The sequence below is a fragment of the Dendrobates tinctorius genome, unplaced genomic scaffold, assembly GCF_039654945.1.
Source record: "Dendrobates tinctorius isolate UK_male_01 unplaced genomic scaffold, ASM3965494v1 ptg000232l, whole genome shotgun sequence".
In the NCBI taxonomy this organism is placed as follows: Eukaryota; Metazoa; Chordata; class Amphibia; order Anura; family Dendrobatidae; genus Dendrobates; species Dendrobates tinctorius.
This window is the reverse complement of record NW_027361899.1, coordinates 5,848,512-5,874,642: the sequence shown is the minus strand read 5'-3', so window position 1 is coordinate 5,874,642 and position 26,131 is coordinate 5,848,512. Positions and strand designations below refer to the sequence as shown.

The following is a 26,131-nucleotide window of genomic DNA, read 5'->3' as shown; positions in this document are numbered from 1 at the left end:
CTGTCCAGTATGCCAGGTAACCAGTCCAGGTAACCAGTCCCCAGCCTCACTTTCGGAGCCCTTTGGTGCTTTTGCCAATTATAGAGGTACCCTTCGAGAGAGTGGCCATGGACCTGGTGGGGCCTCTCAATAAGTCGGCAAGGGGACACCAACACATTCTTGTAGTTCTAGACTATGCTACCCGATATCCTGAGGCCATTCCTCTGAGCCACACATCAGCTAAGCTTATAGCAAAGGAACTCATGGGTATGTTTTCACGGGTGGGAATTCCGCAAGAGATTTTAACAGACCAGGGAACCCCCTTTATGTCAAAAATTATGAAGGAACTCTGCCGGTTGTTAAATGTTAAACAGTTGCGTACCTCGGTCTATCATCCCCAAACAGATGGTCTGGTAGAAAGATTCAATAAGACACTGAAGAGCATGTTAAAAAAGGCAGTTTCCAAAGATGGGAAGGACTGGGATCTGTTATTGCCATATTTGTTATTTGCAGTGCGGGAGGTACCTCAGGCATCAACGGGTTCTCGCCCTTTGAACTATTGTACGGCAGACATCCACGGGGCTTACTAGATATAGCCAAAGAGGCCTGGGAGAACCAACCTACTCCCCACAAAAGTGTGATAGAACATGTTGCACAAATGCAAGAGAGAATGGAGACAGTCCTACCTTTGGTCCGGGAACATATGGAGGCAGCACAACGGTCACAGAGTCGGGTCTATAACCGGGAGGCTCGGGTAAGAACCTTTAGCCCTGGGGATCGAGTTTTGGTGCTTGTGCCTACCGTAGATAGCAAATTTCTCGCAAGGTGGCAGGGACCCTACGAGATCATGGAGAAGGTGGGACCAGTAGACTACAAGGTACACCAACCAGGGCGGAGAAACCCAGAACAGGTTTACCATATTAATTTGCTTAAACCCTGGAAAGATAGAGAGCACCTTGGTGGGGATAGTCCGCTGCCAGCGTTTCAGATGGAAAAGGCTCCGTTACCTCAGGGCGAGGCAGGAGAAGCCCAACCTGTGGTCAAAATTGCAGATACTTTGTCTCCTAAACAGGTTCAGGAGGTCCGGGATTTCATCAGCCGAAATACAGATGTTTTTTCGGAGCTCCTTGGACGCACCTCCCTAATCCAACATGAAATTGTCACAGAGTCTCAGGCCAAGGTCCGATTAAAGCCATATCGAGTGCCTGAGGCCCGGCGACAAGCCATCTCGGAAGAGGTAAAAATGATGCTACAGTTAGGGGTCATAGAAGAGTCTCAGAGTGAGTGGGCCAGCCCAATAGTTTTAATACCCAAGCCTGATGGGTCTCTAAGATTCTGTAACGATTTTTGAAAACTCAATGACATTTCAAAGTTTGACATTTACCCCATGCCCCGGGTTGACGAGTTGATAGAGCGCTTTGGGCAAGCACGGTATTTTACAACTCTGGACCTCACAAAAGGTTACTGGCAGGTACCCCTAACAGAGGCGGCGAAGGGAAAGACAGCGTTTATAACACCTGAGAGGCTGTTCCAGTATAAGGTGTTACCCTTTGGGTTGCATGGCGCTCCAGCAACGTTCCAGCGGTTAATGGATATTGTTCTCCATCCCCATCGCCGCTATGCCTCAGCCTATCTAGATGATATTATTGTGTTCAGCACCGATTGGGAAGGCCACTTAGCAAAAGTACAGGCAGTGGTAGACTCCCTGCGACAAGCAGGGCTAACTGCCAACCCAAAGAAGTGTTTCATAGGGTTGGAGTAAGCCCGGTACTTGGGTTATGTCATTGGGAGGGGAGTTCTCAAGCCCCAAGTGAACAAGGTCGAGGCAATTCAGAACTGGCCACGTCCCCTCACAACAAAACAGGTAAAGGCCTTTTTGGGTTCGGTGGGATATTACAGGCGATTCATTCCCAACTTTGCAACCCTGTCCGCGCCTTTAACAGATTGTTTAAAAGGAAAAAAATCTGTGATGGTCCACTGGAATGATCAGTTAGAGGAGGACTTTACAAAATTAAAAGGGGTACTGTGTGGTACACCAGTCCTGATCACTCCAAATTTCAAATAAGAGTTTGTGGTGCAGACTGATGCCTCTGAGATAGGCCTCGGTGCCGTGCTGTCTCAGGAAGTTAACGGGGAAGAGCATCCCGTTAGTTTCCTAAGCCGGAAGCTTACCCCAGCTGAAACCTGGTACAGTATTGTGGAGAGAGAGTGCCTGGCCATCAAGTGGGCACTGGAATCATTGCGCTACTATTTGCTGGGGAGAACATTTCGGTTGGTGACAGATCATTCCCCTCTTACGTGGATGAGTCAAGCTAAGGAGAGGAATGCCCGAGTCACCAGGTGGTTCCTGTCTCTGCAAAACTAAGTTTTCAGTAGAACATCGCGCAGGCAGACTACAGGGGAATGCAGATGCCCTGTCCAGAGTTCACTGTATGTCATGTGTCCACCCCTCTAGGGTTGAACATAGGGGGAGGTATGTGGTACCGTAAAGGATGTTTTACTGGATGGAAGATATGTTTCTCCTAGCAGATTAATGTTTGGCCGGGTTTTTCCTTAATGACGGGACCTGCGATGATGTCAGGGTCACGTGATCAGCCCATGTGATGTCTACCTCACTGGTGGGAGGGGTTAGGCCGTATGTAATGGAGGTTTGTAAATGCCACAGTGTGAGTGTGTTTCTGGAATCTACAGGGACTTGTGTGGACGCAGCCTGCAACTTGTATATAGGATTCCCGTGCTGCAGGACTGTTGCAGCAAGACTCGGAAGAACCCCGGGAATGGCATCTGGCGGATGCCGCAGGACCTGGCAGCCGCACAGTTACGCCCATCCCATGCAAGGGGTGAGTCTGGGACCAGTGGTTCTCCAAGCTGGAGTATGTGTTTTATTCCCCTCATGTTTTGTTAAGCTGCTGGTTACTGAGTGACATTAAAACCACTGAAATTGGACTTTATGCCTGTGTGTTGCCTCGTTACTGCCGCCCAGCTATTGCCTACCAGAGCGAATCCCTAATTTATATATATATATATATATATATATATATATATATATATATATATATATATATATATATACATACACTCACTGGCCACTTTATTAGGTACACCATGCTAGTAACGGGTTGGACCCCCTTTTGCCTTCAGAACTGCCTCAATTCTTCGTGGCAGAGATTCAACAAGGTGCTGGAAGCATTCCTCAGAGATTTTGGACCATATTGACATGATGGCATCACACAGTTGGCGCAGATTTGTCGGCTGCACATCCCTGATGCGAATCTCCCATTCCACCACATCCCAAAGATGCTCTATTGGATTGAGATCTGGTGACTGAGGAGGCCATTTGAGTACAGTGAACTCATTGTCATGTTCAAGAAACCAATCTGAGATGATTCGAGCTTTATGACATGGCGCATTATCCTGCTGAAAGTAGCCATCAGATGTTGGGTACATTGTGGTCATAAAGGGATGGACATGGTCAGCAACAATACTCAGGTAGGCTGTGGCGTTGCAACGATGCTCAATTGGTACCAAGGGGCCCAAAGAGTGCCAAGAAAAAATTCCCCACACCATGACACCACCACCACCAGCCTGAACCGTTGATACAAGGCAGGATGGATCCATGCTTTCATGTTGTTTACGCCAAATTCTGACCCTACCATCCGAATGTCGCAGCAGAAATCGAGACTCATCAGACCAGGCAACGTTTTTCAAATCTTCTACTGTCCAATTTCGATGAGCTTGTGCAAATTGTAGCCTCAGTTTCCTGTTCTTAGCTGAGAGGAGTGGTACCCAGTGTGGTCTTCTGCTGCTGTAGCCCATCTGCCTCAAAGTTCGACGCACTGTGCGTTCAGAGATGCTCTTCTGCCTACCTTGGTTGTAACGGGTGGCAATTTGAGTCACTGTTGCCTTTCTATCAGCTCGAACCAGTCTGCCCATTCTCCTCTGACCTCTGGCATCAACAAGGCATTTCCGGCCACAGAACTGCCGCTCACTGGATTTTTTTTCTTTTTCGGACCATTCTCTGTAAACCCTAGAGATGGTTGTGTGTGAAAATCCCAGTAGATCAGCAGTTTCTGAAATACTCAGACCAGCCCTTCTGGCACCAACAATCATGCCACGTTCAAAGGCACTCAAATCACCTTTCTTCCCCATACTGATGCTCGGTTTGAACTGCAGGAGATTGTCTTGACCATGTCTACATGCCTAAATGCACTGAGTTGCCGCCATGTGATTGGCTGATTAGAAATTAAGTCTTAACACACAGTTGGACAGGTGTACCTAATAAAGTGGCCAGTGAGTGTATATATATATTTATTGTGGCAGGGCTAGGGGTCGTGTAATCGATGGCCGATATGTGCCTCATAAATGGCTTTTCTCTATAATGTAAAGCATACCAGATATTATTATTGTTGTTATTTGAAGGACCTGTGGTGAGGTCACAGTCAGGTGACCAGTCAGCTGCTGGGTTCGTGGGTGTGGCTACAGCCTTATAATGTGGCCTGCTCCTGAACCAGGGAGCTGTGTGTGGGGAGGACTAAGCCTCCCATGTGTGCTGAGACTCCTGTTCTGAGTCTACAACCACGGACATTTGTGTTCTTTTGCCTGAGCTAAAGGTTCCTTTTTGGCGTTACACTGCCTTGTGCGTTTATGACGTGAATAAACCACATGAACTTTGGAAGAACCTATCTCATATTTGTCTCCCGCTGCACCTAAGCGAGTCACATCCCTACAATTGGTGGAGAATGCGGGCAGCGGTCCCAGCAGAGACTTGAGACAGTGGCTGCATGTCCTGGGTGAAGTTTGCAGCGGGGCAACATTCACTGCCTGGAATAACGGAGGACCTGCTGAAACACCTGGTCCAGTCCAAGGCACTGCAACAGGAAACCAACAAGCTGTTGTTACAGCAGATCCAGGAGTGCAGGACGAGCGCCCCAACCCCAGGTCGGGCTGATGCCACCGACGTCGGGAAGGCGGTAAGACGCGCATTACAAAAAATGACCCCTGAGGATGATGTGGAGGCCTTCCTGACGGTGTTTGAGAGGGTGGCTGAGAGGGAAAAACTTCAGCCAGAGTGGCGGGCGGAGGTACTGGCCCCATACCTAATGGGGGAGCCCCAGAAGGCGTACTTTGACCTGACCGTACAAGATGCTAGAGAGTATCCCAAATTAAAAGCGGAAATTCTCGCACGCTTGGGGGTAACAATGACTACCAGGGCACAGCGAGTTCATCGCTGGGCCTATCACCGGGACAAACCCCCGCGCTCCCAAATGTTTGACCTGTTGCACCTGGTCCAGAAATGGCTGCAGCCAGAGTCGGCTTCCCCTGCACAGATGGTAGAGCGAGTTGTGATGGATCGGTTTGTGCATTCCCTGCCGAGACCTCTACAGACTTGGGTTGCCCAGGGTGATCCCCAAAATGCTGATGAACTGGTTGGGCTGGTCGAGAGATACCAGGGGATGGAAGGTTCCTTGGGGAAGCAGCCCATTCCGTATTGGGGGTCCCAGCAGGGTGCGAAGTCCCAAAAAGGGGTGGGGCGTCCAAGGTCAAAAGGGGCGGGGGAGGCGGTGCCCAAGGTCCCTTCGGGTTATGTTATTTGCTGGAAGTGTCACAGGCCAGGACATATAGCTGCCTGTTGTCCCCAGACCACCGACCAGATGAACTGCAGCATGGGACGCCGTAGTTCATACTACGCATATCCAGCTTGCAGTGTGAACTCGCTACCTAACAACGGGCCACAAGCGTGTCCCGTGAAGGTGAACGGTCGAGCAGTAATGGCGCTTCTGGACTCCGGGAGCTTGGTGACCCTTGTGAGGGCCAGTTTTCCTCTCCACATACTCCCGGGTAAAAAGATTGGTGTTCGGTGCATACATGGCGATGCAAAGGACTACCCTATGGCTAGGGTGAATATTGAAACGGCGCATGGCACCGAGTCGCATGAAGTTGGCGTTGTTCAAGACTTGTTGCACCCTATAATTATTGGCTGGGATTTCTGTCTGTTTTGGGATCTGTGGGGGATGGGTTCTGAGTGTGCTAGCAAGAGCAGGGAACCAATCCACTCCACTGAGGTATCGCCACCACCTGAGGCAGACGGGTTTCCTTTATGTGTCCTTGTTGGGGATGAGGAGGAAGGGTCCCCTGTACCTGACATCCCGGAGTTAGGGGTGGCCGGGGAGAATTTTGGGACTGCCCAACATAGGGACCCCACGCTAAGGGAAGCCTTTAACAATGTCACCATTATTAATGGGGTTGCACAAGAGCCGGGAGCAGACACAAGGTTTCCCTATTTTATGTTGAGTGGGGAATTGTTGTACCGGGTCACGAAAATAAGGGAGGAGGGGGGAGAGCAGTTAATAGTACCAGGCCCCTATAGACGGAAAGTGTTGGACATGGCCCATTCACATGTCTTGGGGGGACAACTGGCGGTGAAAAAAACGCAGGAACGGATTGTACAGAGGTTCTATTGGCCTGGGTGTCACCGGGAAATAGCAAACTATTGCAGGTCCTGCCCGACATGTCAGTTAACTGCCCTCACATCTCATTTTCGGAACCCTCTTGTGCCACTGCCCATTATTGAGGTGCCATTTGAGAGAATTGCCATGGACTTGGTCGGTCCCTTAGTTAAATCAGCTCGGGGCCATCAGTATATATTAGTCATCCTGGACTATGCCACACGCTATCCTGAGGCCATTCCCCTGAGAAACTCCTCCGCGAAGAGTATAGCCCGCGAGCTGGTCCATGTGTTTTCCCGGACGGGTTTGCCGAAGGAGATCCTGACCGACCAGGGGACACCTTTTATGAGCAAGGTGATGAGAGAATTGTGCAGAGTCTTGCAAATTTCCCAGTTAAGGACTTCAGTGTACCATCCGCAGTCAGATGGCCTTGTTGAGAGGTTTAACAAGACACTGAAGAGCATGCTGAGAAAAGTGATAGAGGAAGATGGTAGAGACTGGGATTGTCTCTTACCGTATTTACTGTTTTCTATCTGTGAAGTTCCCCAGGCCTCCACCGGGTTCTCGCCCTTCGAGCTTCTGTACGGCCGGCATCCGCAAGGTCTCCTAGATATAGCCAAGGAAACCTGGGAAGCCGAAGTCACGCCCCACAGAAGCGTCATTGAGCATGTGGCACTGATGCAGCAGAGGGTTGCGAAGGTGATGCCCATTGTTAAAGAACATCTCCGCCAGGCACAAGAGGCTCAGGCCAGGGTCTACAACCGGTCAGCCAGAGTGAGGCAGTTCAATCCGGGAGACCGAGTTCTCGTGCTAATCCCGACGGTGGAGAGTAAGTTCTTGGCCAAGTGGCAAGGGCCATATGAGGTGGTGGAGAAGCTGGGAGATGTAAACTACAAGATCCACCAACCCGGAAGACGGAAGCCATACCAGGTTTACCATGTCAACCTCATCAAGCCGTGGCAAGATAGAGAGCCAACGGTAACTCCGTGCTTGCTGGGCAACCTAGAAGGGGAGGTTGGAGCGGTTACCATAGCGGAGGCGCTATCGAAGGCCCAGAAACAGCAGTGCCGGTAGTTACTCCAGAAAAACAGGGACCTGTTCTCAGAGGTGCCGGGGTGCACGAAGGTGGTGGAGCATGAAGTTCTGACCGAGCCACATGTGCGGGTGAACATGAAACCGCATCGTATTCCTGAGGCCCGGCGAGAGGTAATCTCCAAGGAGGTGCTGCATATGATGCAGCTCAGGGTCATTGAGGAATCCAAGAGCGGCTGGTCGAGCCCGATTGTCCTGGTTCCAAAACCTGATGGTGAATGGAGGTTCTGCAACGATTACCAGAAGCTGAATTAGGTCTCCAAGTTCGACGCTTATCCCATGCCACGCGTTGATGAGCTCATCGAGAGACTTGGACCGGCCAGGTACATAACCACTTTGGATCTGACAAAGGGATATTGGCAGATTTCCATGGCACAGGAAGCCAAGGAGAAGACGGCATTCTCCACACCAGACGGGTGCTTCCAGTATGTCCGGATGCCGTTTGGCCTACAGGGAGCTCCGGCAACCTTCCAGAGGGCGATGGATAGAATCCTTGTGCCTCATAAGCTATATGCTGCCGCATATCTAGATGATATCGTCATCTTTACCCCGGACTGGGAGACTCACCTGGAGAAGGTCCAAGCAGTGTTTGATGCTCTAAGAGAGGCGGGGTTTACAATAAACCCAAAGAAGTGTGCCTTGGGGAGAGAAGAAGCCAAGTACCTTGAATATGTAGTGGGGCGTCGCGAGATCAAACCCCAAATCAATAAAGTGGAGGCAATTCAAACATGGCCGAGACCTCTGTCAAAGAAGCAAGTTAAAGCTTTCCTGGGGATTGTGGGATATTACAGGAGGTTCATCCCAAACTTCGCCACAATGGCTGCACCTCTAACTGATCTGCTTAAGGGGACAAAGTCAGTCATGGTCAGCTGGTCCGAAGAAGCAGAGTCAGCCTTCCAAGAAATGAAGGGAACGCTTTGTAAGCAACCCGTTTTGGTGGCCCCAGACTTTAAACGTGAATTTGTCCTCCAGACAGATGCCTCAGATGTCGGGGTAGGAGCAGTCCTCTCCCAAGAGATACGTGGGGAGGAGCATCCTGTTCTCTACTTGAGTAGGAAGTTGACTTCTTGTGAGAGAAATTACTCAGTTGTAGAGAAGGAGTGTTTGGCCATAAAATGGGCAGTGGACACATTACGGTACTACCTGGTGGGACGGAAGTTTAGGTTAATATCCGACCATGCCCCACTCAGGTGGATGAGGGAAACAAAGGGCAAGAATGCTAGGGTCACCCGCTGGTTCTAAGCCCTACAAGACTTCAGCTTCCATGTAGAGCATAGGGCCGGGAAGCTACATGGGAATGCCGATGCCCTCTCCAGAATCCCTTGCCTGGTAGGTGAAAGTGCCAAGCCCCACGGTTTTAGGCAGAGGGGGGAGGTATGTGGCAGGGCTAAGGGTCGTGTAATCGATGGGCGATATGTGCCTCATAAATGGCTTGTCTCTATAATGTAAAGCATACCAGATATTAATATTGTTGTTATTTGAAGGACCTGTGGTGAGGTCACAGTCAGGTGACCAGTCAGCTGCTGGGTTCGTGGGTGTGGCTACAGCCTTATAATGTGGCCTGCTCCTGAACCAGGGAGCTGTGTGTGGGGAGGACTAAGCCTCCAATGTGTGCTGAGACTCCTGTTCTGAGTCTACAACCACGGACATTTGTGTTCTTTTGCCTGAGCTAAAGGTTCCTTTTTGGCGTTATACTGCCTTGTGCGTTTATGACGTGAATAAACCACATGAACTTTGGAAGAACCTGTCTCATATTTGTCTCCCGCTGCACCTAAGCGAGTCACATCCCTACAATATATATACACACACACACACACACACACACACACACACACACACATACAGTACATATACAAAAAACAACAATAAGGATTCAAAAATATATATAAATAGTAAATAAATAAATATATGTATATACACAGCTCTGGCGAAAATTGAGACACCATTGCAAAATTTTCAGTTTGTCTGATTTTTCTCTTTATAGGTATATTTTTGAGTAAAATGTAAATTGACCTTTTATTCTATAACGTACTGACAACATGTCTTCGAATTTCCAAGCACTAAATTTTGTATTTATTTTCAGAAATGAGAAATTGTCAAAATAACAAAAAAATGCAGAGTGCTTGCAAGACCTCTAATAATGCTAAGAAAACAAGCTCATAATCATTTAGAAACAAAAATACTAATGTTTTAACTCTGGAAGAGTTCAGAAATAAATATTTTGTGGTGGAAAAACCATGATTTTTAATCACAGCTTTCATGCGTCTTGGCATGCTTGCCTCCACTCTTTCACACTGGTTTTGGGTGATCTTATGCCACTCCTGGTACAAAAATTTAAGCAGTTCTTCTTTGTTTGATGGCTTGTGACTCTCCATCTTCCTCTTGATTACGTTCCAGAGGTTTTCAATGGGGTTCAGGTCTGGAGATTGGGCTGGCTATGACAGCGATTTGATGTGGTGGTCCTTCACCCACACATTGACTGACCTAGCTGTGTGGCATGGCACATTGTCCTCAGAGTTGGGGAACATTGCCTGAGCAGAAGGAATCAGCTGTTTTCCAGGATAACATTGTAAGCGGCTTGATTCATACGTCCTTCGCAAAGATTAACCTGCCCAATTCCAGCCTTGCTGAAGCATACTCAGATCACCGATCCTCCACCAAATTTCACAGTGGGTGCAAGACACTGTGGCTTGTACGCCTCCCCAGGTATCCGTCTAACTGTTAGGTGACCAGGTGTTGGGCAAAGCTGAAAATTAGATTCATCAGAGAAGATTACCTTACTCCAGTCCTCTATGATCCAATCCTTATGGTATTTGGCAAACTTCAGCCTGGCTCTCCTTTGCTTCTCATGGATGAAAGGCTTTTTCTACCTTTACATGACTTGAGCCCTGCCTCTAGGAGCCTGTTACAAACTGTTCTTGCTGTGCACTTCACCCCAGCTGCCATTTGCCATTCCTTTTGTAGGTCACTTGATGTCATCCTGAGCTTGATGAGGGACATTCGAATAAGATGGCGGTCATTCCTGTCAGTGGAGAGTCGTTTCGCCCACTGCCGGTCTGTAGCTTTGTTGTCCCCAATGTCTGCTGTTTGACTTTGTTGTAATTGACTGCCTGTCACGCGGGGCTTAGGTAAACTAAGGCTGAAATACCCTGGGCCCCTGTGGTGTCCCTTTAACTAGGGGAAACCCTGTCTGACCCTCAACCCAGGGTTTTTGCTAATGGTGCAAATGCCTGAGCCTCCAACCTTTCCTTATCTCCTGCTCAGCCCTAAGCTTAACCCTCCACCCTCCACCCAGTGAGGAGACAAACCACCAAAGCCCCACACAGTAATGACAGACAGGGAGAACTTAAACTGCACCACGCCGCATACACACAGGACTATACAGTAATGTGAACATGGCACAACAAAACACAAATATGGGAAGGCGAAATGGTAACAACGGATCATACGCCACCAGATACGAATCTCTCTCTCTCCAACACCTCCACTCCAGACCGGAACCACTTGGTATGAAACACACGCTATAATCGGCGACGCCCATAGGCCAGCACGACTATTTAAAGACCGTGGGCGTGACCAACATCCAACCTGATCTCCAGCTAGATTAACCCTGGATAGCCTGAGAAAATCAAGCCGGCGCCACTGAGGCTATAGTGGAGGGAGGTGGAACTACCTCTGCCTTCTGGACGCTGTGGTGTGAATAGCGTCCGACATGACAATGCCGTCTTAGACATTTTAAGGATGAAGGCAACATGACGCTCACTGTATCCCTCTGCTAGTAAAGCCAGAATTGAGCCCTTCTTTTCCTCACTCAAGACTTCTCTTTTCAACTCTTTTGGCATGGTTAAAAGTTATTTTTTCATTCCTATTACTTTTGGGATATTACTAACACTTGTTTTGCCATCTAGCTTGTCCTATTGCAAGAGGATTGTGAACACCACAGCAGGGTTTGTTATACTTTCCATTGTTAAATAAGATTTGGTTCAGGTGATCACCTAATCAGAAGCACATTAAGTAGAATGAGGTGTACTCTGGTTGGAATTGAACTGACACTGGAACAGAATGGCTGCCAGACATGTAACATAGTAACATAGTTTTTGTTAGAAGTCAGATTTCTGCCTCTCCTTTGCTGAAATCTAGATCCTCACATTCTGCAGTCTTCTGCTCCTCATCTGCTGTAGAGGAGACTGCAGAGGAGATTGCCTTGCGGCAACTCTCTCCAGAGGCTAAGTCCTCTACTCCTGCGTCTGAGCATGCTCATGGGACGAACTCCTATTGGAGTTCGGGAGTCAGGTGTTCAGGTCCTGTGTCAGAATCCCATTGGCTCCTATTGGAGACCTGGAGATTTCCGGAAGGTCCCGTTCGCTATAAAAAGCGCGCATGGCTGTTCCGCCATGCGCTAGTATAGCCATACTGCTGCTGTATGTTTGTTGATGGATGCATGGACTGGTGAATGACTCATTGGAAACCCCTACCCTCTGATACTACGTTTGTGAGAGTGCCTGAGTTATTGCCAGTATCAGCACAAGCGCGCTATTGCTCCATTGCCTCAGCAGCCTAGCGTCAGCATTGCGCCTGCTAGTTAGCAGTGTCTTCACAGCGGCTCTGCCTTTGCCGCGCTTCAGTTGCTGCTCTTCGTGCGTCTGCGGTTGCGATGCTCTACACCCGATCTTGTAGGTAGGTCTAGACGGAGTAAGTACCGCCATCTAGTGCTACTCCTGTGACCAGATACCGCGGGTGCAGCGCTGTAGTTCTGTGTCCTAAACAGACTCAGCGTTTTTGTGTTTTGTTTCTGTTACTTTGTGAGTTCAACAGAGTCTGAGCAGTGCACATTGGGTGCCATTAACCCCTGTGCACGTTACCGCCAGATTGCTCTGTCGTCGCCTAGCAGCAGTTATTACATCTTCTGCACGGTGGACCCCAAGTGGCGAAGGTACTTTATTTATATTTTTATTTAGTGCCTTCCGCCACTCCTAACAGTTTTGAAGGCTGAAGGAAGACCTTATGTCCATCTAGTTCAGCCTATTTTTAGTGCAGCTGTTCTGCATTGTTGATCCTGGGGAAGGCAAAAAACCCACAGAGTAGAAGCCAATTTTCTCCATAGGGAAAAAAATTCCTTCCCCTAAGCTGGGTCAACCATCTACCTATAATATTATGTTATTCGTAACCTTCTATACTGTTACTCACAAGAAAAGCCTCCATTCCTTTCTTACATTCATTCAGTAAGTTGGCCATCACCACTTCCTCAGGAAGAGAATTCCAGAGCCTCACTGCTCTTACCGTGAAGAACCCTCTTCTATGCTGGTGCAGAAATGGTCTTTCCTCCAAACGAAGAGAATGCCCCCTTGTTCTTGTCACAGTCCTTGGTACAAACAGTTCATTGGAGAGATCTCTGTATTGCCCTCTGATATAGTTGTACATATATATTACGTCTCCCCTAAGTCTTCTCTTTTCTAGAGTAAATAGACCTAATTTTGATAACCTTTCTGGGTATTGTAGTGAACCAACTCCATTTATCATTTTAGTAGTCGCCTTTGAACCCTTTCAAGTTCAGTAATGTCTTTCTTGAGCACAGGAGTCCAAAATTGCACACAATACTCCAAGTGTGGTCTGACGAGTGATTTGTACAGAGGGAGAATTATGTTTTCATCCCGTGTCCCCAGACCTCTTCTAATGCATCCCATGACCCTATTTGCTTTGGTGGCAGCTGCCTGACACTGGGCACTCCAATTTAGCTTCTTATTGACTAAGATGCCTAAGTCTTTTTCCATGTCTGATTTCCCCTGCATTTTCCCATTTAGTAAGTAATTGTAGCATCTGTTTCTCCTTCCCATGTGCATAACCTTACACTTATCTGTGTTAAACCTCATTTGCCATTTTTCAGCCCAATTCTCCAATTTACTCAAATCTGTCTGTAGTTGCAAACTGTCCTCCTTTGTGTTAACTACCTTACATAGTTTTGTATCATCTGCAAATACTGATATTTTACTGTGTAAGCCATCCACTAGATCATTAATAAATATATTAAATAGTAGAGGTCCCAATACAGACCCCTGTGGTACCCCACTAGTAACCCTGGCCCAATCTCAGTATGCACTATTAATAACCACTCTTTGTTTTCTATCACTAAGCCACAGGGGCGTAACTAGAACTGATTGGGCCCCATAGCAAACTTTTAAACGGGGCCCCCTTAAAGACACACCCCCTCAAAACCACCCCCCCTTCAAGACACACCCCCTTACTGATAATGCATACTAGAGTCACATTAAGTAACAGAATTAGAAATAATGAAACACAATTATTCCTAATCCTGTTACTCAGTCAATACAATCAAATTAGTTAAGCATTGATAATTTTATATTTTAAGTTGCTGACCCAACACCACATTGTATACAGCGACCAGCAAGACATGGTATATAGCGCCCAGCACCACCTGGTATATAGCGCCCAGCACCACCTGGTATATAGCGCCCAGCACCACCTGGTATATAGCACCCAGCACCACATGGTATATATATAGTGCCCAGCACCACATGGTATATAACACCCAGCACCACATGGTGTATATAGCGCCCAGCATCACATGGTATATAACACCCAGCACCACATGGTATATAGCACCCAGCACCACATGGTATGTAACACCCAGCACCACATGGTATATAGCACCCAGCACCACATGGTATATAGCACCCAGCACCACATGGTATATAGCACCCAGCACCACATGGTATAAAACACCCAGCACCACATGGTATATAGCACCCAGCACCACATGGTATAAAACACCCAGCACCACATGGTATATAGCGCCCAGCACCACATGGTATATAACACCCAGCACCACATGGTATATAGCACCCAGCACCACATGGTATAAAACACCCAGCACCACATGGTATATAGCGCCCAGCACCACATGGTATATAGCACCCAGCACCACATGGTATATAGCGCCTAGCACCACATGGTATATAGCACCCAGCACATGGTACATAGCACCCAGCACCACATGGTATATATTACCCAGCACCACATGGTATATAGCACCCAGCACCACATGGTATAAAACACCCAGCACCACATGGTATATAGCGCCTAGCAGCACATGGTATATAGCACCCAGCACATGGTACATAGCACCCAGCACAACATGGTATATATCACCCAGCACCACATGGTATATAGCGCCCAGCACCACATGGTATATAGCGCCCAGCACCACATGGTATATAGCGCCCAGCACCACATGGTATATAGCGCCCAGCACCACATGGTATATAGCGCCCAGCACCACATGGTATATAACGCCCAGCACCACATGGTATATAGTGCCCAGCACCACATGGTGTATATAGCGCCCAGCACCACATGGTGTATATAACACCCAGCACCACATGGTATATAGCGCCCAGCACCACATGGTATATAGTGCCCAGCACCACATGGTGTATATAGTGCCCAGCACCACATGGTATATAACACCCTTCACCACATGGTATATAGCGCCCAGCACCACATGGTGTATATTTACCGGGTAGCCCGCCAGGCCAGACAGAGCCTGCCCCTGAGCCTCTCTCCGTTATACTCAGTCACCTCTCTCTTTGTCTCTTGCAGCCCCCGCCCGGTGCTTGTTCCATCTTCTCATCTCAGCAGTGTTCTTCCTGCTTTCAGCGTCCACGTGGTGCCGCTCATTACATATGCGCATATGTAATGAGCCGCTCAGTACTTATGCGCATAGGTAATGAGCGGACGCTGAAAGCAGGAAGAACACCGGAGAACTGAAGATGGAATAAGCACCGGCCGGGGGCTGCAAGTGCAAGAGACATGCATTGCAAGGGGAGGAGTTGTAGTTAATTGCACTACCCGGGTAGCGCCGATTGGAGCCGGGGACCCGGGCCCCTATATGGGCCGGGCCCCAAAGCAACCGCTTCGGCTGCTACCCCGGTAGTTAAGCCACTGCTAAGCCAGCTACCTACCCATCTACACACATTTTCCCCTAGCCCGAGCTTTCTCATCTTACTTACCAATCTTTTATGTGGGACAATGTCAAATGCTTTAGAGAAGTCGAGATAAATGACATCCAATGATTCTCTTGGGTCCATTTGAGAGCTTACATCCTCATAGAAGCTGTTCAGGTTAGCTTGACAGGAGCGATCCTTCTTAAATCCTTGTTGATATGGAGTTAAACATTTATTAACATTGAGATATTCCATAATGGTATCCCTTAGAAACCCTTCAAAAATTTTACCCACAACAGATGTTAAGCTTACCGGCCTACAGTTTCCAGGTTCCCTTTTACACCCTTTTAGAGAAGCTGATTTTTATAAAACTGTGCAGTAGTCTTAATTTTTGCCAGAGCTGTACATAATAAGAGAAACAATCTAACAATGTAATAAACATGATATAATAATTTACTGACTGAAATGACCCATTCAAGTAGGGATCTATGCTTTTTAATAAAACAATATATTCTCAAAACACAATAACTCAAGATAATTTACAATGTATATACAATATATGCCTGTAATTTATGCTTGTATGTGCACAAACATGAATTTTATGCTTTACAACAAATATTATTTATTTTTATAGCGCCATTTATTCCATGGCGCTTTACATGCAAAAACGGGTATACGTATTAAAAAAAAAAAAAAAAAAAGAAAGAGTACAGTAATCTTGCAATCAATACAAGAGACCGACTGGTACAGGAGGAGAGAGGATCCTGCCCGAGAGGGCTCACAATCCACAAGGGATGGGTGAGGATACAGTAGGTGAGATAGCTGGATCAGAATAGTGCCAGAATCTACCATGGTAAAAAATATCTTCACAGTCTTAGTTACTCACCGGTTAACGGTATTTTTCAGAGTCCATGACAGCACCACCTGAGAGAGGGGATCCGCCCTTCAGGAACAGGAAATCCTACAGATACATAAGGGCGGCACCTCTCCCACGCATCAGTTGGTTTACAGAGCACAAGAGGACCACCAAGGTCAACAGCATAATTTATGTACAATACTTTACTCAACTATTTATTACCAGTGTACATATAAGAGGAAGAAGTGCACACCCAAACTAAATAAAAGGGAGGGAATCTACGGGTGCTGTCATGGACTCCGAAAAATACCGTTAACCGGTGAGTAACTAAGACTTTATTCAATGGTCCATGACAGCACCACCTGAGAGAATTACAGAGAGTAATAATTACTTAGGGAGGGACTACAGTCTGCAGAACCCTTACACCAAAGGAAAGGTCTGAGGAAGCACCCAGGTCTAGTCTATAATGGTTGTAGAAGGTGCTCGGAGAGGACCAGGTAGCTGCCTTACATATTTGGTCGATCGAGACTTCCGATCTCTCCGCCCACGAGGTTGCCATGGCTCTGGTGGAATGCGCCCTCAGCTTGCCAGGAGCTGACCTGCCCTTCGAGGTGTACGAAATGGCCTCCCTAATCCACCTAGCTAGCGAGCTTTTTGAAGCCCTAAGGCCCTTCCTAGTGCCCTGATAAGAGATGAACAAGGCATTATCTTTTTTCCAAGGATCGGTAACCCGCCTCTTTTTTTTTTTTTTCCAATCACCTACTGTCTGCCATATACGTGACTGACACAGTTTTTTAGGGTAGGCGTCTGGCAAGGGACAACTGCAAAGGGCGCACTCCCTGTTTTTTGCTTTACCAGAGCACTTCTTCCCCTATAGGAGAGAAAAATATAAGGGGAACACTGCATCAGGGCACATTCATGAAGCTCTCTTACCCGAGCAGTAGGAATAGGCACCGGATCACGGGGGGGAGGCGAGCTGGATCCTTCAGCCTGGAGGAACGTCTGCGGCTGGATTGCCCAGTTCGTTTTTTCTGCTGGGAACTTGCCTGGGGCCTCTCTGAGGCACGTTCCTGCTCTCAGTCCTGCTTGCTGGGCCACAGGAGCTTCCGGCTCATCCATTGCTGCAAATGGGCCAAAAGCAGCCCTGCAGCGTTTCTGTGGCCTTTTATGATCCTCCCCCCGGAAATCCGGGTCAGCAGGCGATGTGGCCAGGGGTTCCGTTTCCTCCCTCCCCTCCTTTGGGATGTCCACGCCTCTTCCCCCTGCGTCCCGCCTCCCTGCCGGAACCTGCGCGGCCGCTACACAGCGGCGAACAACAGAGAAAAGGTGGCCGGTGTCCGACTTCCGGCCCGACGCCGCTGGCCCCGCCCCCCGACCGCATCACTTCTGGCGGTCCAGTGAACGCGCGGGGGAGAGCAGAATGATGGCGGCGCTGCTCCATGACCCGACCCGGCACGACCAGCTCCGTGCCAGCCGGCCCCGGATGACGGCCTGGACCGCACCAGGAGACCAGGACGGACCGAGGGGTTCAGGGGCAACAAAAAAAAAAAAAAATACTCACGTGTCGGCGGAGACAGGCATCCTCCGGACCCCGCTCCCACCTGCTCCGCACACTGTCGTGGAGCCCTACCTGGACCCACCGTGGCGCTTCCAGGGACCGCGCACTGACCGAGGTAGGAGACCCCCCGCTACCTAAGTCGGTCAGCCGGCCTGGGGATTCCTCGTCCATGATGGTATGCTCTGTAGGGAATCCTGTCCTTTTAGGAATAGGAAACCAACTGATGCGTGGGAGAGGTGCCGCCCTTATCTATCTGTAGGATTTCCTGTTCCTGAAGGGCGGATCCCCTCTCTAAGGTGGTGCTGTCATGGACGATCGAATAAAAAGATGTTTTTTAAACTAAAGAAGAATTTAAATATGCACGTCCCTTACCCTGTGTGTCCCCCCACCTATTTGTTGGTAGAGGATATAATGTTGGGCAGATACATTCCTAACATACACCTGAGGAAGTCTGCTGTGTAGCTGAAACGCACTGTGTGGATGCTTATTGTAGTGACACGGGGACAGTGTCACTGGGATTAAGCTCGGGGGTGCTAACAGGGGAGACAGAGTGTACAGAGACCGAGGAGCGAAGTGCGCACAGAACCTGAGCCAGTCACGTGATCATAGGGGGTGGAGCTAACCGGTCACATGAGCACAGGGGCGGAGCTACCCCGCGTGAGGACAAGAGCTGGCTGAGGGCACAGAATACAAAGGACAGAATCAATAACGTAGTCAGAGAGCAAAGCAGAGGATCATTAGCCAGACAGGAACGAGGTAACCGGGGACAAGACACACAAGTAACCAGAGGCAAGCCAAGGGGTCAGATAACCAGGAGGGACGTGTCAGTACCGAGCAGAAAGACAGAGACAATAGTCAGGGGGCAAACTGGGTCATACACAACAAAGAGACATACGCAGAGGAACAACGATACAGAGAGTAACCTGGGTCAGAGACCTCAGACCGAGTAGGCGGAAGTATCACTGACACTGAACCCAGAAACTACCAGCAATAAATAGCTGCCCCAGAACCAAAGAGAGGCGGACAGACTTAACCCTGACCTGACCAGGAAGGAGCCAGAACCACCCCGACCTGAGTCATGACACATATCTTTTTAAACTCTTAAAAATGAATCAGCGTTTTGAATAAATACTCACTGAAGCAACCTACCGGATCTGTCCTTGACACAAACGTGGTCATCACAAGACAGTGCTGATCCTGGTTTTCATTTATGACGAGTAGCGTCAAGTTATTGATGTATTTGATGCAGTTTAATTTACATGCAACATCAGAACAGAGACAAGGCAGGATGGCCATTGACATCGCTGTGCAGAAGAGGCCGTTATCCAGAGCTGCACTTTCACTGTCCCGGTCTTCTCATTTAATTGTTGTTTGCCAAGAAGAGGTGGCAGCCATCGTTACCTACCTCATACCCAGCTTCCCGGCATTGTCTGCTTCATTCACATCCACTTCTGCATCCAATCTAATAGAACAGCTCCTCAAGAGACTTCTCACACCAAGAGACATTGCAAAAAAAAGAGAATTTCAAAGATTTACCTTTATTTTAGAATCTCTATTTTCCGTCCACAGATTTCTGTACTTTTCGAAGACTTCGAGTGCTTTCCTTGCATTGTCTTTTAGTAAATGCACAGAAGTAGACAGAAGCTTGACAAGATTAGAAATGGTCACACTCTGAGAAACACAGGAATAAAAGTTTCTTGCTGTACGGTCTTCTTTTATCATTTCTGCAAAGAAGTAAATAAATGAAAACTGCACAACAAATGGTATGATTGCGAGGCAGAAAAAGGTAATTGGCTTGTTTTTCAGCCTCACCAGCCTGGCTCCCCAGCCAGTCGATTCCCTGATAGCGGGGGGGGGTGCTAGTTGTTCAATATTAGTAAACAAGACAAAATATCAGCACAATGACTGCAGCTGACTGCAGCTAATACATACTGTCATCTGCTCTTCTTTGCCACCCAGAAACATCATTTGGATAGTTTGAAGTGGTAAAATCTAGGTCAGAAGCGCTTTCAGGCACCGTCCCCTGCTCCCACTGATAAACGCCGCAGTTCACTTCCAGTGCCATGTGTATCACATTATTTATCGCCTGCTGGATGTTGTCCAGGCTTGGAAGCATTAACTGTAAAGAAAACAGATTTAGGTTGAAAATAAGAAGTTAGGTCCGTATATTAGGTTAATGACAAGCCAGGACTCTGGTTGCCGTAAGGAGATGATGGGGAAGACCACCTAATGTACCGTGAATACCATGTAAGGATGTATTCCTGATTTTTCTTAACATTTTATACCCTGCCGCATCTGCGATCAGAGAGGCCACTGCCTGATCCGGTCTCACGTTACTGCACCCCTTGATTGGATTTGTTTAGACCAGTTTTCATGGTGCATTTTTAAGCCAGGTTTCCTTGCATAAAAATGTGCTTCATACATGTGTCAGACTGGAAGTGAATCGGCCCCAATGTGTGCAGGATTATCCTCCAATATTATTTATACTTACAATGTCATCCACGACCAGGTGAACTTCTGTCGTCAGGAAGGGATTGTCACATTGATCAAAAGGGGCACTAAAAAAATGTAAGACAGGAAGATATGATCATGGAGGCACATCTGCAAGCTTCACATGACAGAGCTGAACTAATATTAAAAGGGGTATTCCCATTTCCAAACTCCTATTCCAATATGTAGTAGGTGTAATTATAGTAATAATATCAGCAAATACCTCCAATTAGAAATGTAGTATAGTTTTTCTGATTCCCTATGTCTCTTTCCTGATACGCAGGCATTGCAGGACCATAGGTATCCATGGTTACGACCACTAGCAGCTAGCTAACTGTCACTTTATCAGTAGTCGCAACCATGGATACCTAAGGTCCTGCAATGCCTGCACATGAGGAAAGAGACAGAGAATCAGAAAAACTATACTGCATTTCTAATTGGAGTTATTTGCTGATATTAATTTTACACCTACTACATATTGGCATAGGATGTTGGTGATGGGAATACCCACTTAAGTCTGCTATTCTGCTATGAATATGACTAATATTTTAAATATACATATAAATTGAGTCACTTTGATAAGAATTTCCATTACTATTATTTCTATTTTTTGCAGTTTTCCATATTTGTATTGAGAACTGCCAGGATGTGGTCATATGGCTATTTAATATGCTGTGACCACGGCCAAGACTTCACTTTGGACGTCATGACACAGAATTTATATATCGCTGGAGGGTTAGACACCTGGGACACAACTGTTAGTAAAAAGATCAATTTACATATACTAATGCCGTTATATAAGTAACTGGTGACAGTCAACCAGCAAAGGTCTTTTAACACAAAGATGGGTTAAAGGGATTGTCCAGGCTTTCTATATAATTTGTGTGTGTACCTAGGAGGCAGAATGCTGAATGTCTGTAATATACTCCCTGTCAGCACGATATCACACCTAGTCTGGTGAGCAGCTATCTCCTGATTCTGGAGGAGCTGCTCACTCATGGAATAGAGTTTTCCTGTCTGGCAGAGACTGGTTGTAACCACCTCCTAGGTTCTGCCTGATCCACCCCCTCCTGCTCCAGTCAATGCAGCTCACAGTGCAGGCAGCAGGGAAAGGACTCAGCCGGTTGGACGGACCAGGAAGGAAAAAGCTTCTGCATAGGAGAGTATAATGTGCTGTGTGCATCCATGCCTCCCTCATCCATCCATGCCTCCCTCATCCATCCATGCCTCCCTCATCCATCCCTCTCTCATCTATACATGCCTCCCTCATCCTTCCCTCTCTCTGTCATCCATGCCTTCCTCTCTCATCTAGCCATGCTTCCCTCATCCATCCACGCCTCCCTCATCCATCCATCCCTCCCTCTCTCATCTATACATGCCTCCCTCATCCTTCCCTCCCTCCGTCATCCATCCATCCCTCTCTCATCCATCCATCCCTCTCTCATCTATACATGCCTCCCTCATCCTTCCCTCCGTCATCCATCGATCCCTCCCTCTCTCATCCAACCATCCCTCTCTCATCTATACATGCCTCCCTCATCCTTCCCTCCGTCATCCATCCATCCCTCCCTCTCTCATCCAACCATCCCTCATCCCTCCCTCCCCTATCCATCCACACATCACTACATACTGAGGATTTGCAGCATATGAGGTATATATGTAGATATACACAAACAAACACACATCACTATAGACTATTCACAGTACTCGTATGTCAGGGGACATGTAAAGCTCTATCACCACTGTGGATGTGATGTGGGGACATGTGATGCTCTATCACCACTGTGGATGTGATGTGGAGACATGTAAAGCTCTATCACCACTGTGGATGTGATGTGGGGACATGTGATGCTCTATCACCACTGTGGATGTGATGTGGAGACATGTGAAGCTCTATCACCACTGTGGATGTGATGTGGGGACATGTGATGCTCTATCACCACTGTGGATGTGATGTGGAGACATGTGAAGCTCTATCACCAATGTGGATGTGATGTGGAGACATGTGAGGCTCAATCACCACTGTAGATGTGATGTGGAGACATGTAAAGCTCTATCACCACTGTGGATGTGATGTGGGGACATATGAAGCTCTATCACCACTGTGGATGTGATGTGGGGACATATGAAGCTCTATCACCACTGTGGATGTGATGTGGAGACATATGAAGCTCTATCACCACTGTGGATGTGATGTGGAGACATATGAAGCTCTATCACCACTGTGGATGTGATGTGGAGACATGTGATGCTCTATCACCACTGTGGATGTGATGTGGAGACATGTGAAGCTCTATCACCACTGTGGATGTGATGTGGGGACATGTGATGCTCTATCACCACTGTGGATGTGATGTGGAGACATGTGAAGCTCTATCACCAATGTGGATGTGATGTGGAGACATGTGAGGCTCAATCACCACTGTAGATGTGATGTGGAGACATGTAAAGCTCTATCACCACTGTGGATGTGATGTGGAGACATGTGAGGCTCAATCACCACTGTAGATGTGATGTGGAGACATGTAAAGCTCTATCACCACTGTGGATGTGATGTGGGGACATATGAAGCTCTATCACCACTGTGGATGTGATGTGGGGACATATGAAGCTCTATCACCACTGTGGATGTGATGTGGGAACATATGAAGCTCTATCACCACTGTGGATGTGATGTGGGAACATATGAAGCTCTATCACCACTGTGGATGTGATGTGGGGACATATGAAGCTACTGTATATCACCACTGTGGAAGTGATGTGGAAACATGTGAAGCTTAGATTAGCGTAAAATAAAAAATTGGATTTCGGGGTTGGACAACCTATTTAATCTCATACCAGTAATACTCACATACACCTCATGCACAATTGAGAAGATATAGTGATACCTACTAGTGTAGGTGCAGTGGATCTTTTGCATTGTTATATTTGTGCCAATAAATGCGGCAACGTATTTCTGCAGTCAGAAATGTCACCACAAGTTATGATGGTGCAATGGAACATACCTTGAAAGAAGTAATTTCCTTTTCAGAAAATCAAGTGAAAGGCGAGTGCATTTCTGAAGACTGTTGACCACCAAACCAATAAAATAAGAGCACAGCTCTTGACAGTGCTGAAAAAAAACAATGCAAACAATATTTTGTTTGTGGCGTTATAAAAATATTGTGGCATTATAAAACCTTATTCGGACAGAGAAGAATGCAATAAAATACATGCCCATATTAAATATAATCTACGAGTACATAACAGGCCGCATCCTGACTGCTCGGTGATAATATGACCTCCCCTAACACATGTTTTCTGTCTTTGATTTGTATTCCTGTAAAGATGCCTGGCACTACAGGGAACAGGAATATTTTTTGTGCTGACGTAAAATAATTTCCCATAAACTACAATAATATCAATGAATCAAAGAAAAACTGCTTAGTGAATTCAACAAAGTTTATTGTCACAAGTTCTTCATGGTTCACACTATCAGAGATAATGTCTACTTTGCGTGACCTTCAATTTTTGACACATGTTTAAGTGTTTTCTTCACATTCATTTGAATAGGTAAAAAATGCTGCAAAGACTTGAAAGAATTAACACTGCAGATTTCAAATAAAGCTTTGATGGTTCAAATCCACATGGAAAAAAAAATAAGCAGCATGTGCAGGAGGAGATTCCAGAAGTCCCATTCTCCTTGCTGGTACTAACGAGTAGCGATTTTTGCCTTTGAAATGCATGAGAAATAAACGCAACGTGTGAACAAACCCAGAGGGTTTGCTTTTGTTTAAGAGTTCCGATTTGTGGTGCACAATTATAAGGTAGATTATCTCCCAAACACATTACTATTGAAAATTATTAGTCTGTTGGTTTTATTACCAAACGCCCTCCGTATTTCTGCATGTTCAATATTTACTGGTGTTGTACCTTACTGAATTCTACATCCTCCGTCTGTTCCTCCACGACCTCTTCATGTTCAACATTGGTAAATGCAACACGTCTAGCTACAAAACAGCGACAACATATCCATCAAGATCTCTTAGTAATATAACCCAAGACCTCAGGCTTGCAGGGTTGTATCTCAGTTCGTTGATGCGTCTGTCTTAGGGCTCATTCAGACGTCCCTTTTTTCACGTACGAGTTCAATCTGTGCTTTTTGCGGATAGCACTCGCACCTATGACAATCTATTGGGCTGTTCCTATACCCACGTCTTTTTGAGGACCGAGTCGTCTGTTCAAAATCATGGAGACATGTCCAACAGTGATCCAAGTATAAGATCAAAATTGACAATGCAGTCTACGGGTCCGGGAAAAACATCAGCAGCAGAGAATTATTATTTTTTTTAATTTTTCGATTCTCATCTGAGAAGAGTTGATGAAACTCAGATCAAACTAGGATGAATCTGTGATAAAACTCAGAACAAAATCACTACTGAGCCTCATATGTGAGAAAAATCAGACTTCTGAATGACAACGTCCACCCAACATGTACAAGTGACATTTATCAGTTAATCATCCTTTAGAGCAGCAAAGTTTGGTAATTACTGTATGTCTCTTAATTATGGCGATTTTCTAGTTAATACCCATGGTCATGTCTTGTGGTCAAATTTCCAAAAATGACAACAGGACGTGCTGCCATATTGGATGTCACTTTTGATGCTATGAATGGTAATACTGTAGGAAAGGAAAAGTTAAAGGAAAGTAGTTAAAATGTAACCTTTAATCATATAAGATTAAAACATTGGCAGAATGTGCACATATTAAAAAAATACATAAAGCTTACATGTTTCGGGTACAAAAACCCTTAATTAGCTAGATTTTTCTACCCAAAAAGCATAAATTTAAGATTAAAGTTTAAGATTAAATGCTACTTTTTAACTCCTTTGGTGCTGGAGAACATCCCTTTTAGGCCATTTCTTTTTATCACCTGGTATAAAAACAGCTACTGAAACAAAAAAGAACACAGAACAATGTTATATCCTTGTAAATGACAAGGACGTTACTACCAAGCTGCAGATGAAAACTTAACCTGTCACTGATTGTTTGCCCCCAGATAAATATCCAAATTCACTAATAACATCTAACGTCTAAACTGGTAATAAAATTTATATCATTTGTTAAATCATTCTCGCTATATTGAGGCCATGTTCACACAATGCACTCAGAATGCATTCTTTTTTCCATCATGTTTTTTTTAGAAACACAGGAAAAAAAGGAAACCATCTTATTGCGATTTTGGAAATTTGCAGCAAAAAATGCAGTACAATTTCATCATGTGAACATGGCCTTATTGTTATCCACTGCCAAATCAAGACCACTGCAGATTGTAAGTCCTTGTGGTCAGCGTTGGACCCTTCTTGTTTTGACCTTTCTTTGTATTGCTAAATGGCTCGGTGAACAAAACACTGATATTTTGGGTCCATGGCCAGGAAACTCAAGAGCTCAGTCCCATTGAGAACCTGCGAGCTAAAATACAGAAACAATGAGCTGATGGCCATTTAGAACGTTAATTCTATAACATTATACTACTAATCCTGCACTGGTTTTAGGCTATGTGCCCACGTAGCGTTTTAAAACGCTCACTAAAAAACGGACTCCTTCCCAGAAATCGCGCGGTTTTCACCGCGATTATGATAGCGATTTTCCCGCGACTTTCGCGTGCGATATTCAAGCACTTTCCAAGCGATTTGAAGCATCGCTTGGAAAGTGATTGACAGGTTGGTCACACTCGTCAAACATAGTGTTTGACAAGTGTGACCAGGTT

At 46.6% G+C, this 26,131-nt stretch overlaps 1 protein-coding gene across 1 annotated transcript in view; it reads right to left on the bottom strand.

The window, feature by feature from the left end:
- Positions 1–26,131, bottom strand: part of DNAH8 (dynein axonemal heavy chain 8) — a 418,964-nt gene that overhangs the window by 259,897 nt on the left and 132,936 nt on the right. The window contains exons 23-27 of the mRNA XM_073556422.1: positions 24,295–24,371; positions 23,388–23,494; positions 20,384–20,450; positions 19,825–20,011; positions 19,429–19,616 (exon numbers count right to left, since the gene is read on the bottom strand). Of these exons, the coding sequence (XP_073412523.1) occupies positions 19,429–19,616; positions 19,825–20,011; positions 20,384–20,450; positions 23,388–23,494; positions 24,295–24,371 (626 nt within the window). The remainder of the gene's footprint in view (positions 1–19,428; positions 19,617–19,824; positions 20,012–20,383; positions 20,451–23,387; positions 23,495–24,294; positions 24,372–26,131) is intronic.